This window comes from Microcaecilia unicolor, chromosome 1 (genome assembly GCF_901765095.1).
Source record: "Microcaecilia unicolor chromosome 1, aMicUni1.1, whole genome shotgun sequence".
In the NCBI taxonomy this organism is placed as follows: Eukaryota; Metazoa; Chordata; class Amphibia; order Gymnophiona; family Siphonopidae; genus Microcaecilia; species Microcaecilia unicolor.
The window spans coordinates 554,729,483-554,754,406 of NC_044031.1; the positions used below are offsets into that span (position 1 = coordinate 554,729,483).

Here is a 24,924-nt window from a genome sequence, read left to right on the forward strand (position 1 = left end):
GATAAAGGGGATGGGATAACTTCCCTTCGAGGAAAGGCTGAAGCATCTAGGACTCTTCAGCTTGGAGAAAAGACGGCTGAGGGGAGACATAATAGAGGTCTATAGAATAATGAGTGGAGTGGAACGGGTAGACATGAATCGTTTGTTTACTGTTTCCAAAAATACTAGGACTAGAGGGCATGCAATGAAGCTACAAAGTAGTAACTAATTTGAATTGGAGAAACTTTTTCTTCACTCAAAATGTAATTAAACTCTGGAATTCGTTGCCAGAGAATATGGTAAAGGCAGTTAACTTTCTGGGGTTTAAAAAGGGTCTGGATGGCTTCCTAAAGGAAAAGTCCATAGACCATTATTAAATTGACTTGGGAAAATCCACTACTTATTTCTGGGATAAGCGTAATAAAATATATTGAGCTTTTCTGGGATCTTGCCAGGTATTTGTGACCTGGATTGGCCACTGTTGGAAACAGGATACTGTGCTTGATGGACCTTTGGTCTGTCCCAGTGTGGCAATATTTATGTACTTATAGAGCACCTCCTTTTCCTGGGATGAGAAGAGCGAGCACCCTGCAACAGTGTGCAATTCCAATATGTGCTGAGCAAAAGTGATCACAACTTAAAAAAATAAAAAAAGCCAACTTCAGTGACATCTTTCAATGCCATACTACACAAGAGCTCAAAGGGTACACCAGTCAAGGCTGACAATGCCAGGTTCTAGTCCCATGGGGACAAGGGACCACTAAATGGTGGTCTCAAATGCTTAATTGCCCTGGAAAAATTTGAATGAATGAAGAACCAGAGGTTTACCCTGCACTTCTGCCTGGAAACCCACTAACTTTGATAGAACAAGAAGATCCTTGTTCACGCCATCCTGAAGACTAAAATCTCTCCAACCAATATGTGAAACAGGGTGACAATCCCCCTCCCCCCCCCCCCCCCCCCCCCGTCCTCAAAAATAGAGCTGGACTGCACTTATCTGCTAAGGAGTGGTCCCAGAGGACTGGAGAAGGGCAGATGGTTCTCTCCTTCAGTACTAAGTAGATGGAGTAATGACCTCAGCCTTGCTCCACTTGGGGAAACAGCATAATGGCTCCCAGATGCTGAAGATTCACAAACATTTCAGCAACAGCCTTTTGCATGGCATCAACCACATGGAAATAACCATACAGATGATACTACTAATAATTTCTATAGCACTATTAGACATACACAGCTCTGTACACTAAACACATACGAGAGCCCATGCTCGAGAGCTTACACTCTAATCAAGACAAACAGGACAAATAAGGGATTAGAGAATCACGTATAGTGGGAATGATAGAAAGGGGCTGTACAAATTCCATGGTATACCGCTTGCTGCACCACTGAGAATCCAACTAAAAATATGGGCCTATTCTGAGGCACACTAGCTAAGACAGCCTCCTACTCGTTCTAGCCTCTCAAAACAGGCCTGCTGGCACTCATTAGAAACTTATTAAGTATTCAAGGGACTTCCCCAATCCCTCGGCTTACAAGCCTCCCTGAAAGGGCTTGCTCTTAAAGCACTCCAAGATTTAGCTAGAAGAGTTTGAAGCTTGCTTGCTCAACTAGGGAACAGCTTCAGTCTCTGTGGTACAACCTGGTCAATGGACACTCTTCTTGCCATCCTGGCACAATCCTCAGGCAACCTCACTTTGTCCAAGTCCTTAAACCAGCTTCTCCAAGAGTTTGCCACTGAATTGTAGATTACTGAGCCTAATTTTTGAGGCTGAATCTACTGTCCGATTCCAAAGGGACCAATAGGCCACTGACACAGAGGCTAACGATCTCATCCAAATGCATACTAGGTCAAACACAGCATTAGCCACAAAGGCAGCACTTGATGCCTATCAGGCTGTCTTCCAATGACTGCAGCAACTACTGAATCCACTGAAGTAGTGCTCAGGCCACAACCTCCACAAATCACAGACTGAGTGGCCACAGCAGCAACTTGATATTTCTTGGGCATCCTTCAGGGCCACTCCATCCTCCACAGGAATTGTCTGTGATTGCTCTAACTAGCAAATCCAACCTGAGGAGCCTGAATAGCTGGTCCAGATCTTCAAGGTAAAGGACAAACTCTGATGATAACCCTGGTGCCCTGAACAAAGCCTCCAGGTATTCATTCTTCTAGTACCATCCTGCAAGGGGAATTATGACATCAAGACTGGCCTCTCCAGGCCCTCCAAAATGGGAGTAACCTAAATTACAGTGGGCTAAAATCCTAGGGAACTGGGTTTGATTCCTACTGCAGCTCCTTGTGACTCTGGACAAGTCACTTAACCCTCCACTGCCCCAAGTACAAAAACAGATGGTGAGCCCATTAGAGACAGAGAAAATGCCTGCATATAATAAATATAAACCATTTTGGTTGTACCACAGAAAAAAAGATTAAATCCATGACACCCCCCCTCCTTTACCTTTAACACCATCTCCACTGGAGCCTCTGCTATTTTAAGAGAAAACCACCTGTGAGATAAAGGGACAAGAGTTCCTCTCATCTAAAGAGGCATACCACTGGAAATTTATCTGCTTTGGAGGGGAGAAGCTACCCCTCTAATGGGAGACAAGACTACCAGGAGAAAAAAAATGCCCTATTTTATCCTGTCACCCACTTGTTCACACCTGACCAGTCAGGAGTAGGACCTCCATTTCCTGCAGACTAGGATCCCCCTAGGTCTTTCATGACCTCCACTCCCTCCCCCAAACTGCCCCAACAGGCAGGAAGGCCAGAGCATGCTGAACAGAGACAGCTTTTCTCATGAAGAGGACATGGCCACATGGCCCTATGATCGCAGAGCTTAGCAGGACTTCTTGGAAAGGCTCCTCCCATTACTGATCCCAATGAACCCCCCCCCCCCCCCCCCCCCCCCCCCCCGGGATGCCTCCACCTTCAGGGCCAATCAGCTGTGTCCTGCTGCACGGAAGACATGGCCCTGGGTCAAAATAGCCACATTTCCCATTGAGGTGGAGAAACGAGATCCACTATGGAAAGGACAACGTGTAAGCACAGAAGCAGCATGATCAACAGGACTCTTCTAAAGAACCAGGAAGACATAATGGTGTCTTTATTCAATACTGAAGTTGGACTCAACACGGCACCATGTTTCGGCAAAGTGCCTGCATCAGGAGTCTAAAACATCACAAATAGATGTAATAAACATGAGAAAATATAAATATATATATATTTTACAAAATACAGAAAAAACTGTTAAGATGAAATAAATACATTAAAAACTATACATAAATAAATATATCTCTGTATGTGCTTTAATAGACATATAATACAAGTAAAAGCAAGGCACAAGTGAGCCCACAGTGGTGAAAATAATATTACAGGCAAACATATCTATGGAGAGCTGAAAAGGGACTATTATAAATAAAAACTAACTTGTATGTTGTGTTGACTAGAGGGAAGACAGTGAAAATGTGTAAATAAAAAATAAACAGGATAGAGTCTGAAAAAATGTATAAAATACAGGGTTTCAAAATTTCAATGACAGCATGAATGCTTAAACAGTAAACATACATATAGTTTAAACTATAAGATATATAACATACTTTAAAAAGACTAGCGATACCAGTAAACAATTTTAAGTACTATAATTCATCTGGTATGCTATCTTATATTATAGTTTGAAGTCTCAGTGGCCATTTTGAAAAAGCACAGGACCAGCAAGACAGCGGTGGCAGCGAGGCAGAGAGTGGTGTTCTTTTCTAGCCCCCGAAGAGGCCACTAGACCACCAGGAAATGCACAGGTAGGGCGGGCACGTCAGCTGAGCGGTGGGGGTCCATCCTTTCGTGAATTTTGCGCAACTGGGCTACTCTGTGCTCCAGTCATGCAGAAATCTGACAGGAGTAATGGAGACTATATAATTGCAAAATATTGCTGACAGTAAAATCTCATTATCCAACCTTTGTTAAACTGACCATCCCGCATGTGACAAAACAGTGGGTTTTTAAGAATGTAAAAATACTTCTTGAAGTGTATTTCTCTAGTTTGACCAGCAGGTGGTGCATGTTTATGCTTAAAGCTGTTAAGAGAAATGACTGCTCCCTCTTTAGTTAACACAGATAAGATGCAACCTGCAGTGATGTGGCCAGTTACTTTCAAAACTTGTTCTGGGCTCTGATTGGCCCAGGAGCTCAGATTAATCTAGGACGTACTGGCTTTTGCCCCAGTCTTAGCCAGGGAGAAAAGAGAAAGATCTCTTTGTTGAGGCTCTGTGAACAGTTATGTTTGATAACCTGTGAGCAGCTATATGTCCCTGATCTCTCCAGGCACTAATCAGGTAGTGACTAAATGTTTAATTTTATAATTGATCCATATTCAGTTGCTACTGTTGGTTGATTGCACCTTTTCTGTTCATTGTTCTAATTTTTCATGACAAACATTTTTAATTTATTGCCTCGGCTTGTCTGGACTAAGAATCCTGGTGATTTATGTGTTGGGTCTGTGGGTGTTTTCTAGGGTCTGTGGGACCACTGGAAGTGTGGCTCCAGCAACCCAGGAATCACTAGGGATAATTTGAGAGCGGGAGACTCACCCAGAAGCAGTTGGGACCCAGTTGGTGGGAGGAGGGTGCTAGTGTAGAGCACAAGCAGCAGGTGGATCTGAGCTGTGCCGGGGTAGACCCTCTAGGTGACCACTGAGTAGCCCAGGTGGGTGGCTAGGCTTTCTATGACACCGCATAGCTAACAGACTCCCCCAGTGATGTCATGTTGCTCTTAAGTGCACAGATTCTCTTCCTGTTTTCCAGCTTCATACGCTGCTGGCTAGTGATAATAAACAATACTGTATTTTAAATACATATACCCTATGCCTGTTCTTTATGCATAAAGTATGCTTTCCATATATTTAAGTTATTTAAACCAGTTTGTCATGAAAAATGCAAACACTGATTCTTCAACAAATCAAGAAATAGCAAAAAACTGACAAGAATTAATAATTTATCTTAAAAGCCCAAAACACATCTCTACTTCTCTGGGCAAAACACATATGAACACATTTGTACTTACTTAGCATCTGGATGATTACGAGCAATTTTCTTCAACTCAGTTTCATTGTCACAAGTCATGAGATTTACCCCAATTTTTGCTGCATACTTTATCTGAGAAGCTTGCTTGCATGGATTTGTATATATGATGTTTTCAGGGGCAATGCCCAAATCTTGTACCAACATCATTTCATTCTGTAAAAGAAACACATTTTTTCCAACGTATCTGTGATGTTTTTCTAAACTAGTGATTTCTATTCAGTAAGAAATTTTATACCCTAAAACAACTGCAATAGAAAATTCACTTTCAATCACCTTTCTAGATAAAGGAAACCTTGTTTACTAATATTTTTGTACACAATTTTAAACAAAAACCTCTAAATTTGCTTGCCCTGTTTTGTAATGCATGGCATGATTTTAACAGTAAAATCCCTTAGTAAAGATATGTATCAGCATAAATTTGGCTGAACATACATTGAAAATTTTAGTTTTACATTTAACATACATTGTGTTGCACACATTAAAAAGCTCAAATGTGGGAAATGCTTAAAAAACAGGAAAAGCACCCAAACTATTTGCCTTGAGCACATCCCCACCTGGTAGTTTATTCATATGACAACTTGCCTGGTGTTGTTACTACTACTACTTATCATTTCTATAGCGCTACTAGATGTACGCAGCGCTGTACACTTGAAAATAAACAGACAGACCCTGCTCGACAGAGCTTACAATCTAAATATAGATTTGTTGCTATATGGTTTCAAGTTTCTCAGAGTGCCCTTTCTATATTCATCCAGATATTCATAATTCTGAACAGTAACATAGTAAATACCAGCAGATAAAAGACCTGCACGGTCCCATCCAGTATAACCAAAACGGTGGTAAGAGTTTAATCTGGCACTTTGCACAGGTTCTTAATTACTCTGTCTCTTCATGACAATTCTGGAGCACAGACCATAGAAGTCTAATCGGAACCAGTGCTACCTTTCAACTACTTGAATGGAAGTCTTTTCAAGCCTTGATCCTGATCTGGCTTTGCCATTTACAGGACCCAGAGCATAGAAGCCTTCCTGGCATTGGTTTTATTGTCTAACCTCTGAAGTACAGCAGAGCTGCACAGGGACAGAAATTTCACCAGTCTCCACCCATCTCCACTGTAATTTCCTCCATCCCCGCCCGCACCCATAACCTTCAGAAGTAGTTTAGTTATTTTATTGAGTACTAAAGAAAATAGAAGCGTCCACAAGGAAAAGTGGCAGATACAGAAACTCCCTTGTACCCTTAAATTATGAACAGTGAGGGTAATATGTTAACAGAGTAATACCATCACTGGCTATTATATTCTGTTTTGCCTAGGAAGTCCTACCACCTACAAGCAGAAATTACTGAAAGACTGCTGGACAAAATTACTATGAATTGAGACAGGTTTATTCAATGTTAGCTGCTTTCACTCAACTAAAAGACCTGCAAAATCCAATCCAGCAAATTACTTTAAATTGGATAAACCTGTTAAAGCAGTGTAATGTCTCAATTTATAGTAATTCTATCCTGCTCCAAACCAGAGCTAATTCTTACTCTCTCCTTCTGAGCTTGCTGCAGACTCTTCCCTTGCAGTTTTCTGAGTATCAAGCAGCAAGTAGAGAGTGACCACACTGTAGCTGAGCCAGGCACTAACCTGGAGCTTCTGGAATGGTGGCAACAAGCTCAAGGAGGGTCCTCGTGGAGTTTATGAGACTGGGGAGAGAGCAAGGCTCTCTGCAGCAGAGCCATGCCGGGACAGTGGTAGACACATTTATAAGATCAGGCAGGAAGAAAAAGGAAGAAGGGAGATGGGGATGGCAGTCAATAAAATATTTACCCAACAGAGAAGCATCAAGTCAACATTCAATGAAGCCCCCCACCCCCTCTGCAGTCTGCAAACTCGAGACGAATTATGGTTATCTACAATTTCTGAATTTGGTTGGCTGACCACAAGTACTCTGAGGTCCAACTTCAAGCAGCACTATGTTCTAAAGGATTCGATAGTGCTGCGTCGGGAGAGCAGCACATCACTTGCCTGTACATCATGTGATCTGCTGCTAGGCTGGCTTGTTGAGTGTGTCAATAAGTGTGGCTGAACTGACTGAAGAGAGGCAGCAGTGACCATGGCACGAGTCCTCCTGGATTGGTAGGCTAGCCTGGTACTGCATAAATTCTGCGGGAACCCTGCAGGAACTGCGTCCATCCCCACAGGATTCCCACAGATCTTAGGAGATTCCTGGAGTCCCACGGACCTGGAGGGGATTCCTGCAAACCGTTTCCCATGCAGCTCTCTACTCTGAAGCTGCAAAAGATCACTCCAGTTACAAGGTCATTTTACATTTGCTTTAATTGGATTCCATCCTTTTTCTATATAGTGCTCCTGTTTATCCCATATTCTTGAATTTAGTCACCATTTTTTGCCATCATAATCTGGGCATTCCAGGTATCCACCACCCCTTCTGTGAAAAAGTATTTCCTGACATTGCTACTAAGTCTTCCACACTGCAACCTCAAGTTCCTGCAGTCTCCCACTCTGCAACTCATGACCTCTAGTTCTATCACTTCCTCATCTCTGAAAAAGGTTAGTTTGCATATTAATACCTTTTAAATATTTAAGTGTCTATCATATCCCTCCGAATCCCTCCTTTCCTCTAGGGTATACGTGTTGAGGTCTTCAAGTCTCTTCTCACACATCTTTTGGCACAAGCTTGGAGAAGAGACAGCTGAAGGGGATATGATAACAGGTTTATAAAATACTGAGTGGAGTGGAACACGTAGAAGTGAATCACTTGCTTACTTTGGGGGGGGGGGGGGCACACAATGAAGCTACTATGTAGTACATTTTAAAGCAAAATGGAGAAAATATTTCTTCACTCAACGTGTAATTAGAACTCTGGAATTTGTTACCAAAGAGTGGTAAAAGCAGCTTAGCAGGGTTTATAAAAGGTCTCGACAAGTTCCTAAAAAAAAAAGTCCATAAGTGATTAAGATGGACTTGGGAAAATCCCCAGTAAGAATTGAGGATATTAGTGTCAGCTGTTTCCAGGTCCTTGGGTAGTTAAAGACTGGCGGGTTCGCCATTTTAAATCATATAAGCAAGCAGCCACGTTGAGACACAACAGTACGTCTATTTCTTAAGTAACACTATAGTTTAAGGTTGTATCTTAGATATGTCTATATGTATATTTTTTTAGGCTAAACGGTGCGAGAGTCCCCCTTTGACGAAGTGTTGCGAAACAGGCACCTGTCAGGGTACACAGGCACACCTGTTATATGCACCAGCCCGTTAAAGCTAAGTGTCTTTTATACGTAGTTAAGTAAAAAATTAAAGGATGGAGGAGGTATAAGTCAATGATTATATTATGACACACAAGCATAGATTCACCACGGGAGTGATGTAAATAATAGTTGTGTCCAATGATATGAGACTTTACCACACTTACAATTTACAAGTGTTGCTTAAGATATTCTCCTACATATTTTTGCTATTTAAATGATGAATTAAGGAGGAAATAGAAGCCATACATAAGTTTTTGACAAGTATTGCTGAGATAAGCAGCAAAAAATCTGGTTAACTTTTTGGGATCTTGCCACTTGTGACCTGGATTGGCCACTGCTGGAAAAAAGATACTGAGCAAGGACCATCTGTCTCCTGTCCCAGCATGGCAACGTTATGGTGATCATTTTTGTCACAGTCCTCTGAACCACCTCAAGTCTTGGTGTCTTTAGTGAGCTACAGCCTCCAAAAGTGAACATAAGACTTCACCAACCCCATGTGAAAAGGCATTAACACCTCCTTTCTTGCAATGGATATGCCTCTCTGCAGCAGAGCATCCTTCTGGCTACAGCCACCACCTTGTCACACGTTTCGTTTAGCAGCCTAAAGGTCCTCCGACACTATCACCCCAACGTCCCTCTCCCTGATATGCTTAGCCACTTCACTTACCCCTAGCAAATACAACTCTTGGGTTTCTACACTATTGCACTACAGTTCTTTGCATTACATTTTAACAGCCAAACAGACCATTCTTCTAATCTTTTTAGACCATTTCTCATGTTGTCCACTCCCTGCAGGGTTACCACTCCGTCATCCACAAAAAGGCAAAACTTTCCTTTCTAACCCATCCGCAATGTCACTCACAAATATGCTGAACAGAAACTACCCCAATAGCAATCCTTGGGGCACTCCGTTAACTCACCTTTTCTTTCCTCTAAGTGAATTCAATTCTGGAAAGTGCACGTTTTAATATGGCCTCTCTCTTTTTTTTTTTTTTTAGTCTCCTCAAGTCTACTCACCAGACGTTCAAACTTACTCTAGATGCATTACACTGATCAATGTAATGGCTGTCTGAGTATGTCACAGGCATGACAGCAAATAGTTATGTTCCTCAGGAGTGAAAAATTGAGATCTAAATGTTCCCATCTTTCCCCTTTTCTAGAGTAGCCACTGGGATAAACTGTGTTAATTCAAACCTTCCTAAAGACAGTAAGAAAATTCTTTTAACTTTCTCAGAGCTCAGGGTGTCATACAGCATAACCTGCATCAATATCTGGAGATTTTTCCAGAACACATTTGAGAATAAGTGGTGAAGGAATCCACAACATGACCAGATAACACTCAGTTTTTAACACTTTGTAAAACCAAGCCAGGTGTTTAAACATTAACAACTCAAGGTGTGAAGGTCTTATTCATTTTTGTTGCTAATTAGGGAAAGTATACAAAGAATGATCTAAGTCCGACACAACCTTGGGTGGAAACTTAAGACATGAGTAACATCACCATGTGAAGCTGGATAAGTGATCACCACCACCACCAAAAAATGACCTTTCAGGTCAGACACTAACCCACAAGATGCAAGAGGTTCATAAGTACTACTGGCTGGGTTAAAAATCACTAATAGAAGTGATTATTATCTTCAACCCATTTCAGTCAGAAACAGGGAGAGTAGCCTCAATGAAGAGATTAGATGGCACTATGACAATCCCTACAACCTCAAACTGATTCTATTCAGTGTTCCTATAGCACCAATGGGCAAGCTAAAATTCAAATGCCCAAGATCACACTATTCAGTGACTGATTTTACCAAGAGGCCTGAAGAAATACAGATTTTGTTTTGGGGGGGGAGGGGGAGGAGAGACTAGGCAAGTCTCAAAATTGGCTACTTGATTTACATCAGTAATCATTGATGTAAAAAGCATGAACACTTGTTTGCCATCTAAAACAAAGTGAAACATGCCTTAAGGATAAAGTAAAAAAGCTATAAATAGGGCCACAAACCTTTATGTAAAGAGAGTAAATAAAAGCCGATGCTTCTTGGCTTCCGCCTGACATCGGAATCTCAGTACAAAGGATGCCAAATCTTTATGGGCCTTCAGTGCAGGGTCTGAGGATGCTTAACCCCGATGGGAACTGCTGATGCTCGATGTTGAGGCAGGCAGAGATCTCAATGCTGATGCATTCCCAGGGGCCATGGGGACAAAGGTGAAATTAGGCCTTACCTGATAATTTTCTTTCCTCTAGATCCTCCAGACCGTTCAAGGCGCTTGGGTTAAGCACTCCTACCAGCAGAGGGAGACTGAGAACACTACACCTTTTTATACAAGTAGCCTATGCAGACCTTCTACTAACCAGTAAAACAGTAACAAAGCAGAGGAACAAAACACCTCCACCTAAACAAAGCCACTGAATCCACACTCAGATCTCCTCCCCTTAAGACAGGGGAATTCAACTGCAGATGGGCACAAACGGTACCACAAACTGCCCTTAGTAAAACTCCAGGACCCAAATCATAGGAGCTACTAGAAATATCAGCAACTGAAGTCTAAAGAAAATATGCTGAACTGTCCGATACACTGGGTGGGCTCTTGAATGTTCTGGAGGATCTAGAAGAAAATTAGCAGGTAAGGCCTAATTTCACCTTCCTCAGCAATCCTCCAGACCGTTCAAGATGCTTGGGACGTACCAAAGCAGTAAACACATCTAAGGGTGGGACCTGCGAAGCCCAGAGAACAGGACTGCAGCTCCAAACTGGCATCCTCCCTTGCCTGTACATCCACTCTGTAATGTTTGACAAAAGAATGCAGGGAGGACCACACCGCCGATCTACAAATGTCTACCGGTGGAACAAAACTACTTTCTGCCCATGAAGCCGCCATCCCCCTAGTGGAATGTGCCTTGAGCCCCACCAGCACCGTACGGCCATGCAATATGTAAGCCGAAGAGATGGCATCCTTTAACCACTCTGCACACATCCAATTTCGCCAAACGACGCTGAGAAGCATCCCCCGTCCGGTCCCCCAAGACCGGCAATGAAATCACCTGATTGACATGAAAGGAGGATACCACCTTAGGCAAAAACGAAGGGACTGGACGCAGCGAAACCTTTTCCTTAGAAAACCACAGAAACGGAGGCCTACATGAAAGAGCCTGAAGTTCCGAAATCCTGCGAGCCGACGATATAGCTACCAAAAAGACCACCTTCATAGTAAGGTCTTATCGAACAAGACTCCAAGGGCTCAAAAGGAGAACCCGCCAAAGAGTCAAGAACGATATTAAGATCCCACTGAGGAACTACCGGCTGCTGAGGACGAAGCAACTTCACCCCCCCCTCAAAAAAACGGACCGCATCCGGGGAAGACGCAACCGACCTGCCCTGCACCTTACCCCAAAAACACGCCAAAGCAGCCAGCTGCACCTTGAAAGATGACAATGAAAGGACCTTCTCAAAACCATCCTGCAAGAAATCTAAAATGCACGACACAGAAGCTGTCGAAGGGACACACGCCCGGTCCCCACACCAATCTTCAAATATGCGCCATACACGCATATAGGCCAAAGATGTCGAACGTTTGCGAGACTGAAGCATCGTCTGAATTACCTGAGGGGAAAACCCTTTCCTTCTCAACCGTTCCCTCTCAAGGGCCACAACGTAAGAGAGAACCGAGCCGGATCCGGCATGACAATTGGACCCTGACACAACAGCACCGAGCCCCCCAGCCGCAGAGGCTCGCCTTCTAACAAGCGCACCAGATCCCCGAACCACGGCCGATGCGGCCAATTCAGAGCCACCAACAACACCGGACCCGTATGACATTCAACCCTCTGTAGGATTCGACCTATCAAGGGCCACGAGGGAAACACATAGTAACATAGTAGATGACGGCAGAAAAAGACCTGCATGGTTCATCCAGTCTGCCCAACAAGATAAACTCATATGTGTATACCTTACCTTGATTTGTACCTGCCTTTTTCAGGGCACAGACCGTACAAGTCTGCCCAGCAGTATTTCCCGCCTCCCATCACTGGCTCTGGCACAGACCGTATAAGTCTGCCCTTCACTATCCTCGCCTCCCAACCACCAACCTCTCTTCCCCCACCTGCTCCGCCACCCAATTTTGGCTAAGCTTCCGAGGATCCATTCCTACTGCATATGATTCCTTTATGCATATCCCACGCAAGTTTGAATTCCATTACCGTTTTCATCTCCACCACCTCCCGCACCCTCTCCGTGAAAAAATACTTCCTGACATCTTTCCTGAGTCTGCCCCCCCCCCCCCCTTTCAATCTCATTTCATGTCCTCTCGTTCTACCGCCTTCCTATCTCCAGAAAAGATTTTTTTGCGGATTAATACCTTTCAAGTATTTGAACGTCTGTATCATATCACCCCTGTTCCTCCTTTTCCTTTCCTCCAGGGTATACATGTTCAGGTCAGCAAGTCTCTGCTCATACGTCTTAGAACAGCAAATCCCATACCATTCTCGTAGCTTTTCTTTGCACCGCTTCCATTTTTTTAACATCCTTCGCAAGGTACAGCCTCCAAAACTGAACACAATACTCCAGGTGGGGCCTCACCAATGACTTGTACAGGGGCATCAACACTTCCTTTCTTCTGCTGATCACACCTCTCTCTATACAGCCTAGCAACCTTCTTGCTACGGCCACCGCCTTGTCACACTGTTTCGTTGCCTTCAGATCCTCGGATACTATCACCCCAAGAACCCTCTCCCCCCTCAGTACCTATCAGACTCTCACCGCCTAACACAAGTCTCTCGTGGGTTTCTACTCCCTAAATGCATCACTTTGCATTTCTTCGCATTGAATTTTAATTGCCAAACCTTAGACCATTCTTCTAGCTTCCTCAGATCCCTTTTCATGCTTTCCACTCCCTCCCGGGTGTCCACTCTGTTGCAAATCTTAGTATCATCCGCAAATAGGCAAACTTTACCTTCTAACCCTTCGGCAATGTCACTCACAAATATATTGAACAGAATCGGCCCCAGCACCGATCCCTGAGGCACTCCACTACTCACCTTTCCCTCCTCCGAGCGAACTCCATTTACCACCACTCTGTCGTCTGTCCGTCAACCAGTTCCTAATCCAGTTCACCACTTCGGGACCTATCTTCAGCCCATCGAGTTTATTTAAGAGCCTCCTGTGGGGAACCGTGTCAAAAGCTTTGCTAAAATCTAAGTAGATTACGTCTATAGCACGTCGATGATTCAATTCTCCAGTTACCCAGTCAAAGAATTCAATGAGATTCGTTTGGCACGATTTCCCTCTGGTAAAACCATGTTGTCTCGGATCTTGCAACTTATTGGCTTCCAGGAAATTCACTATCCTTTCCTTCAGCATCGCTTCCATTACTTTTCCAATAACCAAAGTGAGGCTTACCGGCCTGTAGTTTCCAGCTTCTTCCCTATCACCACTTTTGTGAAGAGGGACCACCTCCACCGTTCTCGAGTCCCTCGGAACCTCTCCCGTCTCCAAGGATTTATTAAACAAATGTTTAAGAGGACCCGCCAGAACCTCTCTGAGCTCCCTCAATATTCTGGGGTGAATCCCGTCCGGTCCCATGGCTTTGTCCACCTTTAGCTTTCTAAGTTGTTGATACACACTCTCTTCCGTGAATGGTGCTATATCCATTCCATTCTCAGGTGTACTTTTGCCAGTCCCTCGCGGTCCTTCTCCAGGATTTTCTTCAGTGAAAACAGAACAAAAGTATCTATTTAGCAAATTGGCTTTTTCGATGGGAGGCGGGACTGGTGGTTGGGAGGTGGGAAATACTGCTGGGCAGACTTATATGGTCTGTGCCCTGATAAAGACAGGTACAAATTCAAGGTAAGGTATACACATATGAGTTTGTCTTGGGCAGACTGGATGGACCATGCAGGTCTTTTTCTGCCGTCATCTACTATGTTACTATGTACGTTCATCATTATCTACATAGCGGTTCGCTGTATCTTTTAGTCTCACAATTCCCTTTTTAGTCATTCTTCTTTCACTAATATACCTGAAGACATTTTTGTCACCCCTCCTTACATTTCTAGCCATTTGTTCTTCCGCTTGTGCCTTCGCCAGACGTACCTCTCTCTTGGCTTCTTTCAGTTTCATCTGGTATTCCTCCCCGTGTTCCTCTTCTTGAGGTTTTCTATATTTCTGGAACGCTAACTCTTTAGCCTTTATTTTCTCAGCCATTTGCTTGGAGAACCATATCGGTTTCCTTTTTCTCTTGCTTTTATTTACTCTCCTTACAACACGTACACCACCCGCTGAGGCCACGGAAGACCAGCGCATCGATCCCTTCCGCTCGCGGATACCGACACCGACTGAAATACAGAGGAACCTGAGCATTCTGTGCCGACTCCATGAGATCCACCACTGGCATTCCCCACTTTAGAACTATCTGGTCGAACACCGACTGGTACAGAGACCATTCTCCGGGGTCCAACATGTGTCTGCTTAGAAAATCCGCGTTCACGTTGTCCACCCCGGCCATGTGCACCGCCGAAATCGGCACTAGATGACTTTCTGCCCAACTCATGAGCAGAGCTGTCTCGATTGCCAACCACGGACTCTTTGTACCGCCCTGCCGGTTGACATACACTACCCGCTGTCGCATTGATGGACCGCCTTTTCGACCACACTTGAGCAAAACGCCAACAGAGCTAGCCGAATCATCCTCGTCTCCAACCGGTTGATAGACCACTGAGCTTCCTCCGTCGAACATCGCCCCTCCGCGGACCGACCGAGACACTGAGCTCCCCAGCACAGCAGACTGGCATCCGTTACCAGAATCACCCACTGAGGAGGTTCCAACGTCATGCCCTTTTTCAGATGGCCGAGCACAGCCACCACTGGAGACTGCGCCGAGGAGCCCCCCTCAAAGGAAACCGCAACTCCAAACTGTGTACCTGGGGAGACCACCGGGACAACAGAGCCGCCTGAAGCTGACGCATATGCGCCCAGGCCCATGGTACTACCTCTATTGTCGCTGCCATTAGGCCCAGAACCCGAAGGTACATTCGAACCATCGGACTCTGAACGGACATTAACAGCCGGACCTGCTGCTGAAGAGAGGCGATCCGAGAATCCGGCAGAAAAACACGACCCACTGCCATGTCGAACCGCACTCCCAAGTACTCCAGACTCTGCAATGGGATCAACTGACTACATTCACTACCCATGCGAGCGATTCCAGAAATGAGACCACCTGAGCCATCGCCGCAACACTGTGAGCCCGAGACTTCGCCCCGCTCAACCAGTCGTCCAGATACAGATGCACCAGAATTCCCTGCCTCCGCAAAGCCGTTCCTACCACCACCATTATCTTGGAGAAGGTGCGTGGAGCTGTTGCCAGAGCAAAAGGCAGGGCACAGAACTGAAAGTGCCTCCCTAAATCAGCAACAAAACAAAGGAAACGCTGATGGGCCTCTCGAATCGGCACGTGCAGATATGCTTCCCTGAGATCCAGTGACGGGAGAAATTCTTCCTGACGAACAGCCACTATGACCGAGCGCAGGGTCTCCATGCGGAAGGATGGCACCTTGAGCGCCCCATTGACCCTCTTGAGATCTAAAATGGGTCGAAACTGGTCCTCCTTCTTCGGAACCACAAAGTAAATGGAATAACAACCCATTCCCTGCTCGTGCCGAGGAACGGGTACCACAGCTCCCAACTGGATTAAGCGACCCAGAGTCTCTTGAATAGCCTTTAACTTGACTCGAGAGTGACATGGTGAGGGAAGAAACAGATCCGGCAGCGGGTGCTCGAGCGCATAACCGTCGCAAACGAAATCCAGCACTCACTGACCTTAAGTAATTTGGGTCCACCCTTGATAAAACAGACGAAATCGCGCCCCGATCTTCACCAGAGGCTGGACCCGCACACCTTCATAAGGAGGACTTATCATTTCCGGCACCTCTGGAGGAGTCCCGACCTCTTCGACGACCCCCTCGAAAGGACTGCGTCCGCTGGAAAAACCGGCTTTTAGAAGGAGATACAAATCTGCCTCGCGTCCTTAAACCGACCTCTAGCCGAACCACCTCGACTAACCGCCTTAGGCCGTAATTCCAGCAACCGTGAGACCTTGGTATCCCCAAGACCACTCATCAGTTTATCCAAGTCCTCTCCAAATAACATAGAACCTTTGAAAGGTAAAGAACACAACTTTGCTTTAGAGGCCGCATCTGCCACCCAGCCCCTAAGCCAAAGAGCCCTGCGGAGCCGTCACCGCCAGAGCCATATTCTTAGCCGAAGCCCTTAGCAAATCATAAAGGGTGTCCACCAAAAACAAAGACCCCATCTCCAATTTGGCCAGGTCCTGAACCAAACCAGGCTTCATCCAAGAGCTTCTCCGCCCAACAGAAACAAGCTCTGGCTACCAAGCCCCCCCCACACACAGAGGCTTGCAAGGCCAAAGCCGACAAACCAAAGCTGCGCTTCAGAAAGGACTCTTCCTATCCTGAGGATCCCGTAAGGCTGTACCGCCATCCACCGGAATGGCCTTAGCCTTAGTAACCGCCGTAACCACTGCATCCACAGTAGGTGGTTTCAGCAGGGCCAAATCTTCCGGAGACAAGGGATACAGCCGCGCCATAGCCCTAGACACCTTACAAGCAGCCTCTGGCACATACCATTCCTGAAAAACCATGTCTCTAATGTCTGAATTCATGGGAAAGGAACGGGAGGGCTCTCCGAATCCCCTTAACCAAGGGATATACCTGGGGTCCCTCCGCAGAGGGTGTGCCCGCCGGAGCAAACTTCAAAGTAGAGATCACCTGATCAATGAGCTCTAACAACTCCTCCTTATGAAAAATGCGAACCACTAAAGAATCTTCCCCAGGCCTTAGCCCATCCTGATCTTCAGACTCATCTAAGAGATCCTCCTCTCCTGGGTCACTCCAAACCTCCGACCCAGGCAGAGAAAGTATCTCCATAGGCTCCGAAATATCCACCCGTGGGCGCTTAACTCCCAATGAGCTAGCAGCCTCCGGGGAACAAACAGCCTGAGAGGGGCCAGCTCTCCAGGCATTATAGACCAAACAAACTCAGGGGGGGAACCAGACCCCCCCCCCCCCCCCGGACGCTGCTGAAGCCCCAACACTTCCCGCAGTCTCCGCGACAGACCCCCCTCACTCCCGAGGCAGGTCCATCGCGTGATCCGCAGCTAAACTAGGCGCGCTTCCCACCACATACAGGTCCCCCGGCGCCGGTACAGAAACGGCTCCGTCGAGGCCGACCCGGGATGCGCAGCCAAAATGGCCACGTTTCCCGCCAAAACCGGCCCCGCCGTTGCCGGCCCGGAATGTGCGGTCAAATCACCAGCCAACACCTCCGCCTACTCAGGGGAAAGCACGGGGGGCAAGAGCGCTGACAACGTAGGCTCCCCACAAAATTTACATTGGCCACCTTTCACTTCAACGCCGCACTTCACGCAAAATCGACACCTCACTGGCTTAGACGTAATGGTCGCGAACACAATAAAAACCAGTTGCTTTGTGCTCTGACAGAAATAGGCAAAACCACCTAAGGCAAGAACGCCCTTGAACACGTTCTATCTCTGGACTGCCACAAGAACAGCCAAAATAGCCGCCTTTTAAAAACATTTCTTTATTTTTAAACCTCGTTGCTGATGCCTAAACGCCTTAAGGGTACAGAACGAGGTCTGTAGCCGAGGTCAAGCAGACCTCCAGAGGAAGAGCACAGGGGGAGGGACCCGGCCACCCGGGGGTGACACCACAAAGGGAATAAGAAGCCCCTTAGGACTTACACCCTGTAATAGAAATCCAAGTGTTGGTTCTCTAACATTTACAACCCAACCTAGAAACCCCAAACGGGCCTACCAGACTGAGTACACTGCACAGGCTGCACACATCTACCCTCTGCTGAGTGAGAAAGGTGAAATTAGATCTTACCTGCTAATTTTCTTTCCTCTAGACCCTCCAGACCGGTCAAGACGCGTGGGTTATGTCCTCCTACCAGCAGAGGGAGACTGAGAAAACACTAAGCTTTTGAAGCCTGTATATATAACCTGTGCAGAACCTCCACTAGCCAGTATACCCCTGACAAAGCAGAGAAACAAAAAACACTAACAACAACTAGCAACCCTGTACGTGGTCACAGTAAACTGCAAAAACAAGAAACATCTTCCGCTTGCTCTTACGGAAACATGTTCCTTTGCCTTTGATAAAACAGTTGGGCTTCTACAGGTGGACTATCAAAGAAGAGCCCCACCTGTCCCGGACTCCTATCACAAAACAGAAATAAACAGTCTGCAATTAGAGAAACAACAATTTATAGCAGCCAAGAATTATCCAACAAACACACCTCCTGGCCTCCAATACAGACAGGGCGGGCTCTTGACCGGTCTGGAGGGTCTAGAGGAAAGAAAATTAGCAGGTAAGATCTAATTTCACCTTCCTCAGCGACCCTCCAGACCGGTCAAGACGCGTGGGACGTACCAGAGCAGTAACTAACTTATGGGAGGGACCTACTAAGGCCAGAGGTCAAAATTGCTGCCCCAAAGCGCACCTCGTCCTTTGCATGCACAGGAATCCTATAATGCTTCACAAAGGAATGCAACGAAAACCAAACCGCAGCCCGACAAATATCTAACAGAGAAATCATACTATTCTCCGCCCACGAGGCTGCCATTCCCCTAGTGGAATGAGCAGACCAGCCCCTAGGCACCACAGGACCGTTCACCAAGTAAGCAGATGCAACCGCCTCCTTCAACCACCGTGCTATGGTCACCTTAGGAGCCGCTGCACCCTTCTTTGGGCCACCATGAAGAACGAACAAACGGTCAGAGGCTCTGAAGTCCTGAGTTCCAGAGAGATAACAACTCAAAACTCTCCTGACATCCAGCTTGGCAATACCACGCTGCTCCGAATCTCCAGCCATATCACCCAACACTGGCAGAGAGATGACCTGATTAACATGGAACTCGGAAACCACCTTGGGCAAAAAAGGAAAGCACCGTCCGCAACGAAACCTTTCCCTCAGAAAGGACAAAAATGGTTCCCTAAAAGACAAAGCCTGAAGCTCTGAAACACTCCGTGCTGAAGTAATCGCCACCAACAAGACCGCCTTTAAAGATAAATCCTTACAAGATGCCGATACCACAGGCACAAACGGAGGCCTGATCAAAGCATCCAAAACTAGCTTCAAATCCCACGGAGGCACCATCCGTCACTGAGGCGGACGCAGCAACTTAACACCCTTCAAAAAACGCACTACCTCAGGCACAGACGCGAAGGACTTTCACTGAAGCTTCCCACGAAAACATGACAAAGCTGCCACCTGAACCTTCAGTGTAGACAAGGCCAGACCTCTATCAACACCATCGTGCAAAAATTCCAAAACTTCCGCCACCGAAGAGTGAAACGGCCGAACTCGATGGTCTTCACACCAGTGCTCAAAGATTCTCCAAACCCGGACATACGCCAAGGAAGTGGATCGTCTACGGCAACTCAACATCATAGCAAAGCCACTGGACGAAAGCCCCTTCTTCTTCAACTTGTGCCGCTCAAGAGCCAAGCCATAAGCGAAAACCGAGCCGGATCCGGCATGATTATCGGGCCTTGACACAGAACTGATCCCAACAAAGGCAGGGCCGCCGCCCCTGCCAACCGCACCAGGTCTCCATACCATGGTCGACGCTGCCAATCCGAAGCTACCAGAATCACCCGACCGGAGTGATGTTCGATGCGCTATATTACTCGACCGACTAACAGCCACAGAGGAAACACATACAGTCACTCCCGAAGCCAAGGCAACAGAAGAGTGTCGATTTCCTCCGCTCAAGGGTCTCTTCAGCGACTGAAAAAAAAAAATCTCTGAACTTGCGCATAGCGAGCCGTTGCCCTAAGATCACCGAAAGTCCCCAGACCGACACAACTCACTGGAACACTGACCGAAGAAAAGACCACTCTCTGGGATCTAGAGTGTGCCTGCTGAGATAATCTGCATCTATGTGACCTACCCCGGCCACATGCGCTGCCAAGAGAGCCTGAAGATGAGTTCAACTGCGCCGCCAAGGCTCTTTGTTCCCCCCTTGACGGTTGACATATGCTACTGCCATGGCATTGTCACAGAGCACTCGGACTGCCTTGTGGCGAACCACCGACGTCAAGGCCTGGAGCGCCACCCGAATGGCCCGAGTTTCCAGCCGGTTGATGGACCACTCTGCTTCTGCCCGAGACCACCGGCCTTGAGCTACCTGACTGAGACAATGTGCCCCCCAACCTTGCAGACTGGCATCCGTGACCATTACCAGCCCCTGTGGGGACTCCAACGGCATTCCTTTCCCAAATTGCGCGGACTGAGCCACCAGCGGAGACTGAGACGAGGGGCCACCGACAGCGGACAACACATTTCCAAGTCCTGCGACAGAGGGGACCAACGACTGAGCAGAGCTGACTGTACCTGACGCATGTGCGCCCTGGCCCACGGAACTACCTCTATGGTCGCCGCCATCAGGCCCAGGACCTGACGATAAGTACGGGCCGTCGGCGCCTTCTCTGCAAGGAACCGACAAATCAGACCCTGTAACTTGGAACCAAAAGGCTGCACAAAGGAAAGTGAAGATAAGCTTCCGTCAAATCCAGGGAAGTGAGAAACTCTCCTTTCCTGACCGCACCAGTGACCGACCGCAACATCTCCATCCGGAAAGAGGGCACCTTGAGTGCCGCATTGACCCTTTTGAGATCTAAAATGTGACGAAAAGTGTCCTCTTTCTTGTGGACCACAAAATAGATCAAATAGCACCCTGAGCGTTGCTGATCTGAAGGAACAGGAACCACGGCTCCCAACGCGAGCAGCCACCGCAGAGTGTCCCTCACTGCTGCCCTCTTGCTCCAAGACCGACAGAGGGATTCCAGAAACACTTCGGGAGAACAGCTTTCGAATTCCAGCGCACATCCGCCTCGAAACACCTTGAGAACCCACTGATCTGACCTGATTTGGGCCCAACTCTGGTAAAACAGACTCAGCCGAGCCCCAACATGCACCAGAGCCTGAGCCCGCACACCTTCAATGGGAATTGTGGCCTGAATACTAACCTCCCGCGGAAAAGCCACGCCCTCCGCGACGACTCTCACGAAAGAACTGTGTGCGCTGGAAAAACCGACCCCTAGAGGTCCTACTACTATTAAACATTTCTATAGCACTACTAGACTTATGCAGCGCTGTACAAATTAACATGAAAAGACAGTCCCTGCTCAACAGAGCTTACAATCTAAATTGGACAAACAGACAGCTAGGGGTAGGTCCCACTCGATCTGCCCGGCCTATACCGCTGAGCCTCCCTAAACCGTCCCCGAGAGGAACTAGTTCTGGCCCCTGCCTTGAACCGAAAATCTGGAAGCCATAGAACCTTGGTATCACTAAGACCTCACACTAACTTGTCCAAATCTTCTCCAAAGAGCATAGCTCCCTTAAGTGGCAGAGACCCACAACCATAGCCATATTTTTTGTCTGAAGTAGGCAACAAATCATAAAAGCCTCAGACAAAAAGGATGAACCCATGTCCAAGTCGGCTAACTCCTGACCCCCAGAAGAACCAACATCTACCGAATCATCCAGGAGTTTCTCGGCCCAACGAAAACATGCCCGAGCTACCAGACCCCCACAAACCGAGGCCTGCAGGGCTAGAGCCGACAAAGCGAATGCTACATACCTGTAGAAGGTATTCTCCGAGGACAGCAGGCTGATTGTTCTCACTGATGGGTGACGTCCACGGCAGCCCCTCCAATCGGAAACTTCACTAGCAAAGTCCTTTGCTAGCCCTCGCGCGCCCGCGCGCACCGCGCATGCGCGGCCGTCTTCCCGCCCGAAACCGGCTCGAGCCGGCCAGTCCAGTATGTAGCAAGACAATACACTTCAAGGGAAGACACAACTCCAAAGGGGAGGCGGGCGGGTTGGTGAGAACAATCAGCCTGCTGTCCTCGGAGAATACCTTCTACAGGTATGTAGCATTCGCTTTCTCCGAGGACAAGCAGGCTGCTTGTTCTCACTGATGGGGTATCCCTAGCCCCCAGGCTCACTCAAAACAACAACCATGGTCAATTGGGCCTCGCAACAGCGAGGACATAACAGAGATTGACCTAAAGAAAAATTTACCAACTAACTGGGAGTGTAGCCTGGAACAGAACAAACAGGGCCCTCGGGGGGTGGAGTTGGATCCTAAAGCCCAAACAGGTTCTGAAGAACTGACTGCCCGAACCGACTGTCGCGTCGGGTATCCTGCTGCAGGCAGTAATGGGATGTGAATGTGTGGACAGAAGCCCACGTCGCAGCTTTGCAAATTTCTTCAATGGAGGCTGACTTCAAGTGGGCTACCGACGCAGCCATGGCTCTAACATTATGAGCCGTGACATGACCCTCAAGAGCCAGCCCCGCCTGGGCGTAAGTGAAGGAAATGCAATCTGCTAGCCAATTGGATATGGTGCGTTTCCCTACAGCCACTCCCCTCCTATTGGGATCAAAAGAAACAAACAATTGGGCGGACTGTCTGTGGGGCTGTGTCCGCTCCAGGTAGAAGGCCAATGCTCTCTTGCAGTCCAATGTGTGCAGCTGACGTTCAGCAGGGCAGGAATGAGGACGGGGAAAGAATGTTGGCAAGACAATTGACTGGTTCAGATGGAACTCCGACACGACCTTTGGCAGGAACTTAGGGTGAGTGCGGAGGACTACTCTGTTGTGATGAAATTTAGTGTAAGGGGCCTGGGCTACCAGGGCCTGCAGCTCACTGACTCTACGAGCCGAAGTAACTGCCACCAAGAAAATGACCTTCCAGGTCAAGTACTTCGGATGGCATGAATCCAGTGGCTCAAAAGGAGGTTTCATCAGCTGGGTGAGAACGACATTGAGATCCCATGACACTGTAGGAGGCTTGACAAGGGGCTTTGACAAAAGCAAACCTCTCATGAAGCGAACAACTAAAGGCTGTCCTGAGATCGGCTTACCTTCCACTTGGTAATGGTATGCACTGATTGCACTAAGGTGAACTCTTACGGAGTTGGTCTTCAGACCAGACTCAGACAAGTGCAGAAGGTATTCAAGCAGGGTCTGTGTAGGACAAGAGCGAGGATCTAGGGCCTTGCTGTCACACCAGACGGCAAACCTCCTCCAATGAAAGAAGTAACTTCTCTTGGTGGAGTCTTTCCTGGAAGCAAGCAAGATGCGGGAGACACCCTCTGGCAGACCCAAAGAGGCAAAGTCTACGCCCTCAACATCCAGGCCGTGAGAGCCAGGGACTGGAGGTTGGGATGCAGAAGAGCCCCCTCGTCCTGCGTGATGAGGGTCGGAAAACACTCCAATCTCCACGGTTCTTCGGAGGATAACTCCAGAAGAAGGGGGAACCAGATCTGACGCGGCCAAAAAGGAGCAATCAGAATCATGGTGCCTCGGTCTTGCTTGAGTTTCAACAAAGTCTTCCCCACCAGAGGGATGGGAGGATAAGCATACAGGAGGCCCTCCCCCCAATCCAGGAGGAAGGCATCCGACGCCAGTCTGCCGTGGGCCTGAAGCCTGGAACAGAACTGAGGGACCTTGTGGTTCACTTGAGATGCGAAGAGATCCACCAGGGGGGTGCCCCACGCCTGGAAGATCTGTCGCACTACACGGGAATTGAGCGACCACTCGTGAGGTTGCATAATCCTGCTCAACCTGTCGGCCAGACTGTTGTTTACGCCTGCCAGATATGTGGCTTGGAGCACCATGCCTTGACGGCGAGAGCCCAGAGCCACATGCTGACGGCTTCCTGACACAGGGGGCGAGATCCGGTGCCCCCCTGCTTGTTGACATAGTACATGGCAACCTGATTGTCTGTCTGAATTTGGATAATTTGGTGGGACAGCCGATCTCTGAAAGCCTTCAGAGCGTTCCAGATCGCTCGCAACTCCAGAAGATTGATCTGTAGATCGCTTTCTTGGAGGGACCACCTTCCTTGGGTGTGAAGCCCATCGACATGAGCTCCCCATCCCAGGAGAGACGCATCCGTGGTCAGCACTTTTTGTGGCTGAGGAATTTGGAAGGGACGTCCCAGAGTCAAATTGGAGCAAATCGTCCACCAATACAGGGATTCGAGAAAACTCGTGGACAGGTGGATCACGTCCTCTAGACCCCCAGCGGCCTGATACCACTGGGAGGCTAGGGTCCATTGAGCAGATCTCATGTGAAGGCGGGCCATGGGAGTCACATGAACTGTGGAGGCCATGTGGCCCAGCAATCTCAACATCTGCCGAGCTGTGATCTGCTGGGACGCTCGCACCCGCGAGACGAGGGACAACAAGTTGTTGGCTCTCGCCTCTGGGAGATAGGCGCGAGCCGTCCGAGAATCCAGCAGGGCTCCGATGAATTCGAGTTTCTGCACTGGGAAAAGATGGGACTTTGGGTAATTTATCACAAACCCCAGTAGCTCCAGGAGGCGAATAGTCATCTGCATGGACTGCAGGGCTCCTGCCTCGGATGTGTTCTTCACCAGCCAATCGTCGAGATATGGGAACACGTGCACCCCCAGCCTGCGAAGCGCCGCTGCTACCACAGCTAGGCACTTTGTGAACACCCTGGGCGCAGAGGCGAGCCCAAAGGGTAGCACACAGTA

The 24,924-nt window shown here is 47.7% G+C and overlaps 1 protein-coding gene across 3 annotated transcripts in view; it reads right to left on the reverse strand.

Moving 5' to 3' along the window:
* The window catches only part of AZIN1 (antizyme inhibitor 1), a 281,655-nt gene that overhangs the window by 180,349 nt on the left and 76,382 nt on the right, over positions 1 to 24,924 (reverse strand). For all 3 annotated transcript variants that reach the window (XM_030217535.1, XM_030217541.1, XM_030217551.1), the window contains exon 5: positions 5,039 to 5,211. In XM_030217535.1, coding sequence (XP_030073395.1) covers positions 5,039 to 5,211 — 173 coding nt within the window. The remainder of the gene's footprint in view (positions 1 to 5,038; positions 5,212 to 24,924) is intronic.